General features: G+C 33.6%; 1 protein-coding gene across 2 annotated transcripts; it reads left to right on the top strand.

The window, feature by feature from the left end:
* The first annotated feature begins 1,418 nt into the window (after positions 1-1,418).
* On the top strand, positions 1,419-12,551 carry LOC107465609 (cullin-associated NEDD8-dissociated protein 1). Of its 2 annotated transcripts, XM_016084589.3 has the most exons (29): positions 1,419-1,639; positions 1,845-1,931; positions 2,044-2,213; positions 2,644-2,854; positions 3,496-3,658; positions 4,334-4,463; positions 4,546-4,660; positions 4,777-4,934; positions 5,040-5,163; positions 5,433-5,483; positions 5,562-5,644; positions 6,146-6,230; positions 6,305-6,406; positions 6,590-6,688; positions 7,351-7,461; positions 7,537-7,620; positions 7,696-7,836; positions 8,435-8,527; positions 8,697-8,818; positions 8,919-9,081; positions 9,180-9,419; positions 9,799-10,047; positions 10,139-10,315; positions 10,407-10,553; positions 10,640-10,756; positions 10,966-11,134; positions 11,540-11,617; positions 11,696-11,834; positions 12,121-12,551. In XM_016084589.3, exons 2-29 carry the CDS (start codon positions 1,896-1,898, stop codon positions 12,215-12,217), a joined length of 3,654 nt encoding a protein of 1,217 aa, XP_015940075.1. In that variant the 5' UTR covers positions 1,419-1,639; positions 1,845-1,895; the 3' UTR covers positions 12,218-12,551. The 2 variants fall into 2 exon arrangements, with proteins under 2 accessions (XP_015940075.1, XP_020982929.1); XM_021127270.2 differs by lacking the exons at positions 1,419-1,639; positions 1,845-1,931 and having other exon boundaries at positions 2,064-2,213; positions 2,636-2,854.
* The last annotated feature ends 298 nt before the right edge of the window (positions 12,552-12,849 follow it).

Raw genomic sequence — 12,849 nt, forward strand, 5'->3', positions numbered from 1 at the left:
AAAGTACTATACTTAGTAAAATTATTGTCTTTTAGATATTATTGTGTAATATTATTAGATTAATTTTATATTGTATAGATACTATCTTATCATACTAACATAAAAAATAGTGTTATTAGATTAAGTATGTGCGTAGAGTGTAGTCAAATTATTTTTATACGCGCATGACTTAATTTGATAATATTATTTTTTTAAATTAATTTTGCAGTGCTCATAAATAATTAATACAACTATACAAATAGATTTGTTTTTATTAAATTAAATTAAATTATTAATTTAAATTATAATCATCTAAATTTTAAATGAAATATTTTTATCACACAATAAAAATGAATGACTGCATCTGAGCCATCCATTTTTGCATTGTGCATATTTCATCTACTAAGTCTATATTCTATTTTTTGCATCTATCTCAAATACTGAGAACCCTTCTCACACATATTGTCAGCACATGAGATTTGTTCAATTTTTGGAATCCCTTAATATTCAAGATGTGGCCAATTATATATTTATAAAATTATGTTATATTTTATGTATTGTTGTAAATTTTATATTTATTTCATTTAAACAAAAAATCCTAATTTAATTTTGGAAAAAAATAATCACAAATTTTTAAATTATAAAATTTAAAATTTAAATGGTTATAAATCAATTCAACTTCAATAATAATAGTTTGAAACAGATTAAACTGAAAATAAATTAAAATCAACAAAATAAAAATTATAATATTTTGAATAAAATTAAAAAATAGAAATCATAATAAATTATATTAATTTTTTTCACATGATTTTATCTTTCAAATATATCAAAATTATACTACAAACATTTTATTTTAGTTGTCCAATATTCATTTTTATACTATTATAAAAAAATTATTTTTTAGTTTTAAAATTAAAAAAAATAATAAATTTACTAATTTTTTGTTTACTTGATATTGCTGGACTTTTTTATTTTTTTAATTTAAATAAACAAATTTAATCGTATAATTAAAAAATTCAAAATTAAGAAATTTAGTTTTTTTAAAATTTTTATTTTTTAAAAATATTTTTGTTATTTTTTTATTTACCGAATAATGCTACACCCGACAGTTGACTAAATTAATTTTAAAATCTACAAATTTTCAATTTTTTATTTTTAAGATATTCTTGGAATTTTTTATTTTTCTACTATAAGAAAAAAATTATTTTTTGCTTTGAAAATTAAAAATTAATAATAAATTTACATCTCTGTTGCTTACTGGATATTGTTAGACTTAATTTTTTTTCTAATTGAAATAAAAAAGTTTATTCTTATAATTTAAATTTAAAAAAATAAAAAATTTTTATTTTTTTAAAAATTTATCCAAACAAATTTCTAGTAGTTAGTCTATTTAAAAAAAAGGTAGTAATATATAAAAAATGAAATGAATAGGGTTTAAAGGTAGAAGAGTGTGGTGTGAGTGAGAGCTGGGTAGCGAGGAGTGTTGAGTGCAGCCCAATCGGAGTGAAACAAGACCTGAATCCAATCCGTTTCCCATTCTGATCCATCGCAATCGCATCACCTTTTTCTCCATTCTCTCTGCCTCGCCGGTGCCGGATTCTCAGCTCGCACTTTCCTTGCTTTGCTTCGTTTAGGGTTTCATCCCTTTTCTGCTTTTCAGGTTCTGTTCTCTTTCTCTATCTCTCTACCAAATCTCTTTGTTCTGCGCTCGCTATGGCCTCTGCTCACTCCTGCATCCCACCCCTGTCGTTAGCATTTAAGCATTCCATGTTCTTTAGAATTTAGGAGAATCGTTCCTTTATGCTTTCAACTTATTGTCACACTCATCCGACGTATTTCTAAATCAAGTTTTCGCACCTTCTCAGATTGCAGCTGTTTTGTGAGACTTGGCATTACACATTCACAGTGTTGGCAACATGGCTAATTTAACTCTAACTGGCATACTAGAGAAGGTACATAGTTTTCTGTTCTTTTTGGAATGAGCTTGAGAGTATGGGTGCCATTATATATAGTTATTTATGTTAATTGATTCTTTTTCGGTTTTTTCTGAATTCTTTCTTGTAGATGACTGGAAAGGATAAGGACTATAGATATATGGCCACGTCTGACTTGCTTAATGAGTTGCAGAAATCATCATTTAAGGCTGATACTGATCTAGAGATGAAGTTGACAAATATCATCATACAACAGCTTGATGATGCAGCTGGTGATGTTTCTGGGCTGGCTGTCAAATGGTACAGCAATTCTCTATGCTCACTTGTATATTTTAGTTTTGCTTTGCATGTATGTTTCAAATAGTGTTATTTCGTCTTCTACCGTCAGTTATGGATTTATGCCGCTGTTTTCAAAGGTTAGTTAAGTATAATTTAAAAGATTTTGTAGGATTTTTTTGCTCATTCTGCTATTCTCTTTTTCTGTATTATTATTATTATTACAGAAGCTAAAATCATGCCTACAGTTTTAAGGACTTATAATGAAAAGTCAGCTTGTTAATCCCCGTTGTTTTTACAAACACAAGTGTTGCAGAAAATGATTTGTTCAAGGGTCTTCGTTGTAGGGAGCTCAAGTTACAATGAGAAAATAAAAAATAAATGATAGTTTGATACTTTTCAGAAATGTATTAAATATTATATTTATGAATCTAACTTGATAAAAGATTTGCAGTCTTGCTCCATTAGTGAGGAAGGTGAGCGAGGCAAGGGTTGTGGAAATGACCGAAAAACTCTGTGATAAATTGCTAAATGGGAAGGATCAGCATCGTGATATTGCCAGCATAGCTTTGAAAACAATTGTTGCTGAAGTTTCTACTCAGTCTCTTGCCCAGTCTATTCTTCATTCTCTCTCACCACAACTGATAAAAGGAATTACTGGCTCAGTATGTTCTTAGTTATACTTAAAACCTCTGTTCCTTCAATTTTAATAATAACTCATCTGTACCCGTGAGGCCAATGGCACATTCATTAAGTTCCACCTTTTTTTGGTCTTAAGGCCTCTCTGAGTTGATATTTTCTACTTGTAGATGATTTTATGTTTATATTATCAGTTTCTTCTGATCTGATCTGATATGTACCTGTTAGGCAATAGTTGTTTAAGACATAAAAGATATTTAAATATATTTTATTTGATTTCGTACTTATGAAGGAGCCATTTCATTTTTTAATATTTAGACGTAAGTGTTTCAATCGATATTTATTTGCACATCCTTTACTGTGGCTAAGTAACACTCCGTTTTTCTTTGCTTCTATTTATGATGTCAGAAATTTTATTTTTCATAGATTCATTTTATTTTTGAAAAATGTCATGTGACTTTTTTCCTCCTCCCTTATTATTATATATGGCTACGGGCAACTTTGGGTTGTTTTTTCAGTTTATATTATTAGCCCTGCAACTTCCAAGGTTTATGGTGTAACATGAACTATATGCATAAATGTGAAACTGCTAATTGTGATTTATGAACTCTTTAATTAGTGTTTTCCAAGTAACATGCCTTTTTGAAATCTCCACCTTATTCTGCAGATGGGCACAGAGATTAAATGTGAATGCTTGGATATTTTATGTGATGTCCTTCATAAATTTGGGAATCTAATGGCATCTGATCATGAGCTGTTATTAAGTTCCCTGCTTTCTCAGTTGGGTTCCAATCAAGCTAGTGTTCGCAAGAAGACTGTGGCATGCATTGGTAAGACTAACCTGAAATTTTGGCTTTTTATTTTTCATTGAAAATTTAGTGGAATTTCGATGTTGCTTTTTCTTGCAAGCGCACTCACTTCTCCTTTTTTATTTAAAAAAAAATTGCTTTTTTTTTTGGTCATTAGACTTGCATAATTTAAGATGGTAATATTGAAGCAAATGTTCCCTAAACCCTAAAACTATCAAGCTAGAAAAAGTAGCTCAAAAAGCTTTTGATGTTTGAACAAACACACCCATACCATGTTGTGTTTTGTTGCAAACTGGCTTTTGTATCAATTTGGACATCAAAATTGATTTGGTTTTAAAAATCTGACAAAGGGCCTTCGGCCTGGATGATATTTTGGTAAGCAAACACCGAGAGCGTTTAGCTATCCATGAGCATTAGTTTTGGTAAGGAAAATTAAAATATAAGTAAATGATTGCTCACATGCAACATTATGATAAAAAAAGGACGCGAGAAGAAAACTAATGATGATCTCCAGAAAAGTTCTTAATTTCTCTTGACTGAAATGGTGTTCTTTCCCCTTCCTTTCTTGAATGGACCACTAATTTTATGGATCTAATACATGTAATTACCTTGGACCACTGCTACTATTTGATTATTCAATATTGTCATTGAAATTAAAGTCTGTTATACTTAACAATTTAATTTTCTTCTCTTCAGCATCTCTTTCTTCAAGCTTGTCAGATGATTTACTAGCGAAAGCAACAATTGAAGTTGTTACTAACTTGAAAAGTAAAGTTGCTAAGTCTGAAATGACCCGTACAAATATACAGATGATTGGTGCTTTGAGGTGGGCAATAACTTTCATCTTCCCTCATTTCTGCTTCAGTTCTCTTTTCTGTTAAAATGAAATCACTTTCTCCTTGTTTCAGTCGTGCTGTTGGCTACCGTTTTGGGTCCCATCTTGGAGACACAGTCCCAGTTCTTATTAATTACTGTATTAATGCATCAGAAAATGACGAAGAGCTTCGTGAGTATAGCTTGCAGGTGCTATGTTTGTTATCAGAAGCTTTACAATGATGAAGAGCTTTGTGTGTAACATATTTGTTGTTTTTATACTGTAAGATATTTGCTTTGGGCTCAATAATAAAATGTTACTGCAGGCATTAGAAAGCTTTCTCTTAAGGTGCCCAAGGGATATTTCCTTGTATTGTGATGAAATTCTACGTTTGACGCTAGAATATCTAAGCTATGATCCAAACTTCACTGACAATATGGAGGAGGATACTGACGATGAAGGTCATGAAGAGGAGGAGGATGAGTATGTGACTTTTGTTTTTTGTTCTCTTGGCTGCTTGTATGGACAGGAGTTCATGGTTGCATGTTGTTCTTGTATATTATGTTGAATATATTGTTTCTTTTGCAGTGAGAGTGCAAATGAATATACAGATGATGAAGATGTTAGCTGGAAAGTTCGAAGAGCAGCAGCCAAATGCCTAGCAGCATTGATTGTTTCTCGCCCTGAAATGCTTTCAAAGCTATATGATGAGGTAAAGTTGCTATCAGTTTCTAGTTCATATATTATTGGTTCTTCTCAATATTTGAGAATGCAATAATGATGTTCATATATTACCTTTATGAGATATATGCTTTTATCGTTATTTCCTTCCAATAACATTTAATATTTTCATTAAAAAAGGGGGTGGGGGGAGAGAGAAAAATTATGTTTACATGCTTTTGTGTACATAACTTTTACCCACCTTTTATAATATCTTATCACTTGAATGGTTGCCTAATTTTAGACTCTTCTGTTCTACAGGCTTGTCCCAAATTGATCGACAGATTTAAAGAGAGAGAAGAAAATGTCAAGGTTGGTCTCAAATTGAGTATTATTATTACTTATTATTTAACGAAACCAAGTTGCTTATATGACATGGATATATTGCAGATGGATGTATTTAATACTTTCATTGAGCTCTTGCGTCAAACTGGCAATGTAACTAAAGGGCAGATTGATGCAAATGAAACGAGGCAAGTCAAGCTTATGATTTTTATTCCAAATAACTCTGTCTAGTTATCTTTTTATTTCTTTGGATGGTGAAAACTTGATTCAGTGAATTGCCAGTAATTCATTCAGAATGTTTGATTCTGATTTCTGCATGAATTAGTTGTGCACTTCGACACATTTTTAGAAAATATTTTCTCAAACGATGTTCTATCAATATTCTTAACTGCTGCTTTTACTGAAATGGGAATTCTACAAGATTTGTATCTGAAAACAGCTGTCTGATAATAAAATACACGGTAATCTTCCTGGTTTTTCTATATCCACATGATCTGAGTGTGCACATGCATTGTGTTGTTTAGTTTTATGATTTTGTCACAATTTTAATATGGGTTGATATGCTTTATCAGCAGCACTATCTTCATCCACTATCATTCTAGCTTTTCCTGTTGTTAAGTGATAAGCCAGTTTTTGCATTTACCTCATATGGTGTCACATTTATTGAATTGTTCTTGCCTGAAATGCAGTCCTAGATGGTTGTTGAAGCAAGAAGTTTCAAAGATCGTCAAATCTATAAATAGGCAGTTGCGTGAGAAATCTATCAAGACAAAGGTAATAGTCATTAAAAGTTGATATATGATTAAAACACTCACTAGATTTTAAGCGTAGTTTACTTGTGTATGTAGGTTGGTGCGTTTTCTGTTCTGAAAGAACTGGTGGTTGTCTTGCCAGACTGTCTTGCAGACCATATTGGGTCACTCATTCCAGGAATCGAAAAAGCATTAAATGTACATCATATTGCCTTTGGTTGTAATTATTTTAATCTAATGTGTTTTTATTGAGATTGAAAGTCTATGCTTCATACATAGCTCTTCTTTCGATTGCTTTAGCTCTTGTATATAGTTTTTCTCTTGTCATTTGGTCCTTTAAACTCTCTTTCTCTTATTTTATTTTTATTTTTTGCATTCCAGGACAAATCATCTACATCAAATTTGAAGATTGAAGCTCTCGTATTTACAAGATTGGTTTTATCTTCACACTCTCCTGATGTTTTCCACCCATATATTAAGGTAACAGCAAGTTTTTTTTTGTTCAGTTTATGCTTTCCTCTGGGTTTGATTGCTGCATCAGTGCTGGACTGCTGGTGTATGATAAATTTGCTAATGATTATCTTTAAAACACTATTGTTGTATTTCCCTCTTATACGAGTTTTACTGATACATATATATATATTGGTTTTAACTTACTGTTTATAGTTAACTATTTTTCTGCTTTATATAGAAAAAATTGTTTCCATTGACTAAAGTTATAATTTTGCCATTTCTCGGATTGTTACTTATAGAATGATCCTCAAGCATTTTGGTCGAAACATTTCTTTCATGTCATAATTTAGGTATCCATGTTGCCTAGGAGTGGGTTATTGGCATTCTTTCCTATAACTGATTTGGCCATGTTTATGTTGTCAGTAGCATTTGAAATTTAAGTCTTTCTCCGTATTTGACCATAGTGGGTTTCATACAAGGATTGTGTCAACTATGAAATCCGTTTTTTGGTTATCAACATCCGAAGCTTTTATATAGCTGTTCCTTTACACACTTCTATTGTTTTTTACTTTGCCTGTCGAAATATTTCACTAAAGGGCAGTAACGTGAATGTTATGTTAATGTCTATGACTCTACGCATGACAAATGGCAGCATACATGCTTTATTAAATTTCTGTTCCTGTTACTAGGCTCTTTCTGCTCCTGTTCTATCAGCTGTTGGTGAGCGATATTATAAGGTCACTGCCGAGGCCTTGAGGGTATGCGGAGAACTCGTCCGTGTTGTCCGCCCAAGCATTGAGGTATTTGTGTGTACCATCTTTGGGCTGAGAAATAGTGTCAGACCTATTCCTAATTGAAATGAAATTGTGGTGTAGGGATCTGGATTTGATTTCAGACCGTACGTCCATCCCATTTATAATGCCATTATGTCGCGCTTAATAAACCAAGATCAGGATCAGGTTAGTATGATAATTTGTTGAAGATTTCTTTTAAATTTTTGTCATGCTTGATTCTCTGTCTCTCTCTCTCATCAGGAGGTTAAGGAGTGTGCTATCTCCTGCATTGGCCTCATTGTGTCAACATTTGGTGATCATCTAAATGAAGAACTACCAGCATGCCTTCCTGTACTTGTTGATCGAATGGGAAATGAGATTACTCGTCTTACAGCTGTCAAGGTTGGTCAGTTGAATTTTGAGCTTTAAAATTCAAGGAATTTCTATGACTTGCAAGTTGTGATATAGATAAAACTTTAAATAGTATGGTAATAAGGGAATTCCTTCACAAGGGAAGTGGAAAGGTCAATGAAATCATTATGATTACTTGTATGTAGCATACCTGATGTGCTAAATATTCAACGTTATATAACCTTTGGGCGCAGCTCTTTCCCAGACCTTACATAACACAAGATGCTTGGGCAATGGCTGCCCTTTATATTTTGTAATTAAGTTTCGGGAATCTTTGTATTCTACCCCCATTTCTCTGTAACAATTAATTGCTTTGCTTAAAATTGCCATTCTGAAGCACTTGAAATTTTCTTTATGTAAAGTGAACAGTTAACTCTCAGTGGACTGATATGGGTAGTAGACCCGAATCAAATTGGGGACTTGGTGATCCTAACCAACTATAGTAGCAGGGGGTTGTATGTAACTTCAGATGGCTATATTCCTTTTCTGCTCATAGACGTTCTGCTGTAAACATGATAGAAATCAAATATTTTTCTTCTTGCTGATTTATTTTTAATATATTTTTATAATGTCATGGTTTATTGAGCAGGCATTTGCTGTCATTGCTGCTTCTCCACTTCGGGTGGATCTGTCATGTGTTCTGGAGCATGTAATAGCAGAGTTGACTGCATTTCTACGGAAAGTATGTAATTCTCACCATAATGATCTGTATTATTATTTATTACCTTGAGTAGTGTTTACTTGGAATTTTTTGTGGTGGTATGTAAAGCTTATTTTTTGTTGTTACTTATTCCTGCTAGAAAGGGTCCAATATAATATAATAATCTTTGATTTGCTGGTTTGCAAAACAGGCTAATCGAGCACTAAGGCAGGCAACCTTAGGAACCTTAAATTCACTTATAGTTGCATATGGTGATAAGATTGGTTCTTCTGCATATGAAGTTATTATTGTAGAACTCTCGGGACTAATTAGGTTTGTCTACTGATCTACCCTTATGTTAATTGGCAGTGATGATCAGGATTGATTGACCCAGTAATTTTTCCTGCCTGAACTTTTGTTGCCTGTGTTACAGTGATTCTGATTTACATATGACAGCTCTTGCCCTTGAACTCTGCTGCACGTTAATGAGTGACAAGAGGTCCAGTCCTAGTGTTGGTCTGGCTGTCCGAAACAAAGTTCTTCCTCAAGCTCTGACATTAATTAAAAGCTCCTTGCTGCAGGGGCAAGCCCTTTTGGTATTCTACATTGATTGATTGATATGGTTAATGTTTTACCCATTTTTAATATCATAAAATCTATGCATGCTTATGTTTTCTTGTTCTTAATGCTCCAGGCTTTACAGAATTTTTTTGCTGCTTTAGTCTATTCTGCAAACACTAGCTTTGATTCTCTGCTGGAGTCACTACTTGCCAGCGCCAAGCCTTCACCACAGTCAGGTGGCATTGCCAAACAAGCGTTGCATTCAATAGCTCAATGTGTGGCTGTTCTGTGCCTTGCTGCTGGGGATCAAAAGTGTTCGTCCACAGTGAAAATGCTGACAGACATTCTCAAGGATGACAGCAGTTCTAACTCTGTATGTTCTCCAGTTTTTCGGCTGCATAGCAAATGTTTTGCTGATAATCTGTCTCCCTGTCTCCTTACTTTTGCAGCCTTCCCCAATTAAATCTTGTTTAAAATATGGATGATGGACTGCTGAATCTTTATTGCTGTTTTTTGTATTTTATTTATTTAAATTTTTTCGTGGCTAGTCTGATAGGATATCCTTAAAATTTGTAGTAGTATTTTAGGCTATCCCTGGAATTTAATAGATACCATAACTTCAGGATATCTTTTCAATATATTGTAGAATGAATTTGTCCCAACACTTCCCATTATACATCCTCATGACTTACTTTCAGATTGTTTCAGCACTTCCTTGTGTACTAATCATATTTTCATTTTCCATTTTAAAGGCTAAACAGCACCTTGCCCTTCTATGTTTGGGAGAGATTGGTAGGAGGAAGGATCTTGGTGCACATGCTCATATAGAAAATATTGTCATTGAATCCTTCCAATCTCCTTTCGAAGAGATAAAGTCTGCTGCCTCTTATGCTCTTGGTAATATCGCTGTTGGCAACCTTCCAAAATACTTGCCGTTTATCTTGGATCAGATTGATAATCAGCAGAAGAAACAGTATCTCTTGCTTCATTCTTTGAAGGAGGTGTGTTTCCTTGAACAAATCTTTTCCCCTTGATTGTGATTTCGTGCAGATATTTATGGAAGATACAATTCTATTGCCCTTTCTTACCCAGGTAATTGTGAGACAATCTGTTGATAAAGCAGAGTTTCAAGAGTCGAGTGTTGAGAAAATACTTAATTTACTCTTCAACCACTGTGAAAGTGAGGAAGAAGGGGTGCGCAATGTGGTGGCTGAGTGTTTGGGAAAAATTGCACTTATTGAACCTGCAAAACTTGTTCCTGCACTCAAGGTAGCTGAATTTTCTGTTGGTATGCTGTATTCATGCGTTTGACTTGCAAGTTATATATGATGGATATCTTTGTGTTTTGAAATTTCTTTAGGTAAGAACAACCAGCCCAGCTGCTTTTATCCGAGCTACTGTTGTCATTGCTGTAAAGTACTCTATAGTGGAACGTCCTGAGAAGATAGACGAGATCATATACCCCGAGATATCATCATTTCTGATGCTTATCAAGGATAATGACAGAGTGAGTTTAACACCACTCCCCTCTGGTTTACTGGCAGCTTATTAGATTTAAATCTTGTCACACTGATTGTTCTTATGACCATGCAGCATGTTAGACGAGCTGCTGTCCTGGCTTTAAGCACATTTGCACACAATAAGCCGAACCTCATCAAAGGTCTTCTTCCTGATCTGTTGCCTCTTCTCTATGATCAGACAATTGTTAAGGTAACCTGATTTGTTTTTCGCCACATGAGAGTTTTTAGAATTCAGCATGACATTATGATATGCACCTGCATTCATCTTTCCCGTGATGGGTCATTTACAGTAATTTTCATATAATTTGTAATGACATTTGAATTTCATAGCCTACTTTTAACAACGTAGAATCTCATATTAGTGAAGTTGGTCTTATTTTTATAATGTATGTTTCACAGCAAGAGCTGATACGGACAGTTGATCTTGGCCCTTTCAAGCATATTGTGGACGACGGACTTGAATTGAGGAAGGCAGCGTTCGAATGCGTGGACACATTATTGGATAGTTGTCTTGATCAAGTGAACCCCTCATCATTCATTGTTCCTTATCTGAAGTCTGGGTTGGATGGTGAGATTTTGTTATAACCTTTTGTCATGCATGCGAGTTAGATGATTCTGATACAACGATCTAATATTTAGATTCTCAACATTTTTATTTCATGTTGACACTTTCCTTTATATTAGCTTTAAGATATTTAACTATCCCCTTAATCCATTTTTCCTAGTATGTTTGCACAAATTGAATGTCAATGTACTAGAGCATGATTTTCATTGATGTACCAGAGGACTAGATTTGTATGTTTCTTACTAAAGCTTAGGCAATGTTAACCATGGTAAATTTATTTCATAGCTATTATTAAATCTGATGAACTAGGTAATACTTTAGGGGTTGAGGATCCTGCCTCCCTTTATTCTTTTTCAATACTTATTAATATATCTGTAATTTGAAGGATAACAATCTTGTATTTTTCAGATCATTATGATGTTAAAATGCCTTGCCATCTCATACTCTCAAAGCTAGCTGATAAGTGTCCTTCTGCAGTCTTGGCAGGTTCTTAACAGTCTCTGTTTAAGTATTAAGAATTTTCCGTATTGAAGTTCGTTTTCTAATTTTGATGTTACCTTTCAGTGTTAGATTCATTGGTGGATCCTCTTCAGAAGACCATTAATTTTAAGCCTAAACAAGATGCTGTCAAGCAAGAAGTTGATCGTAATGAAGACATGATTCGAAGCGCGCTTCGAGCCATTGCTTCGTTGAATCGTATTAGGTTTGTATTTGATCTGTCTTTCCATATGATGCCTCTTTCAGATATGGTTCGATTCTGTTAGTGATGCAACCGTAAGATTAATAAATGGATGCACATAATATTCTGCCTTGGTTGCGTTAGGTGCTCTCCCATGATTAGTTCGTAGAACAATGCAAATTTAGTCTCTTTTCATAGCTGCACTTTTTTTTTAAAAAAAAAATTATATTTTGTTGAGTCTGTTTATTTGTAAGTTTTTCTTCCTCCTTTCCTGTCTGTGAGAGTTAATATCTTTTCTTTGTTTTTACAGTGGGGGAGACTGCAGTGTCAAGTTCAAGAACCTTATGAATGAAATATCGAAATCACAAACTCTCTGGGAGAAGTACTATTCGATCCGCAATGAATGATTGGCTTACACCCTTTTCTGTTGCCCTTTATCATAATAGATAAGAAGTGGTGAACTATTATATGCCATGGGTTTTCGGCTGGTCCACAACTTATTTACCTTGAGGGGGGGGAAAGTGATAGGTCGTTTTGACACGGATTAATGCAACGGGTGTGGAGAGTGAACTAAATTATTGTACCATACGAGAGAATGATATTCACGCTATAGTGCTGATTTCTTGTATAGACAAAAAGGTTTCTTGCCTTCGGTATTTTTGAGATAATACTCAATTTATTCTCTCAACTTGCACACGAATTATTTCCTAAAATTTCAATTGTCTCTATTTATTTCCTAAACTTTGTGAATGTGATTCATGTTAGTTCTTAGGATAATTTTCGACGCACAAATATTAACGGAATGTTAACGTGGCGGATGTTATATTGGATTCTGTAAAATGATGTCATTCATTTTTTAACACTTAAATAGCTCAAAAAAACATCGGAAGTGATATTTATTGAAATTTTATTTTCTAAGGCAAGTGATCCGACGTCCTTTTTGGGTAGAGCGTCAAAATCAAAACGGCATTGTATTACAAGTTTCAGCATGACATTTGGTTATTTATGGCATTGCTTCATTAATGTATTTGTGCCAAAA

Source organism: Arachis duranensis, chromosome 1 (assembly GCF_000817695.3).
Source record: "Arachis duranensis cultivar V14167 chromosome 1, aradu.V14167.gnm2.J7QH, whole genome shotgun sequence".
NCBI classification, from domain to species: Eukaryota; Viridiplantae; Streptophyta; class Magnoliopsida; order Fabales; family Fabaceae; genus Arachis; species Arachis duranensis.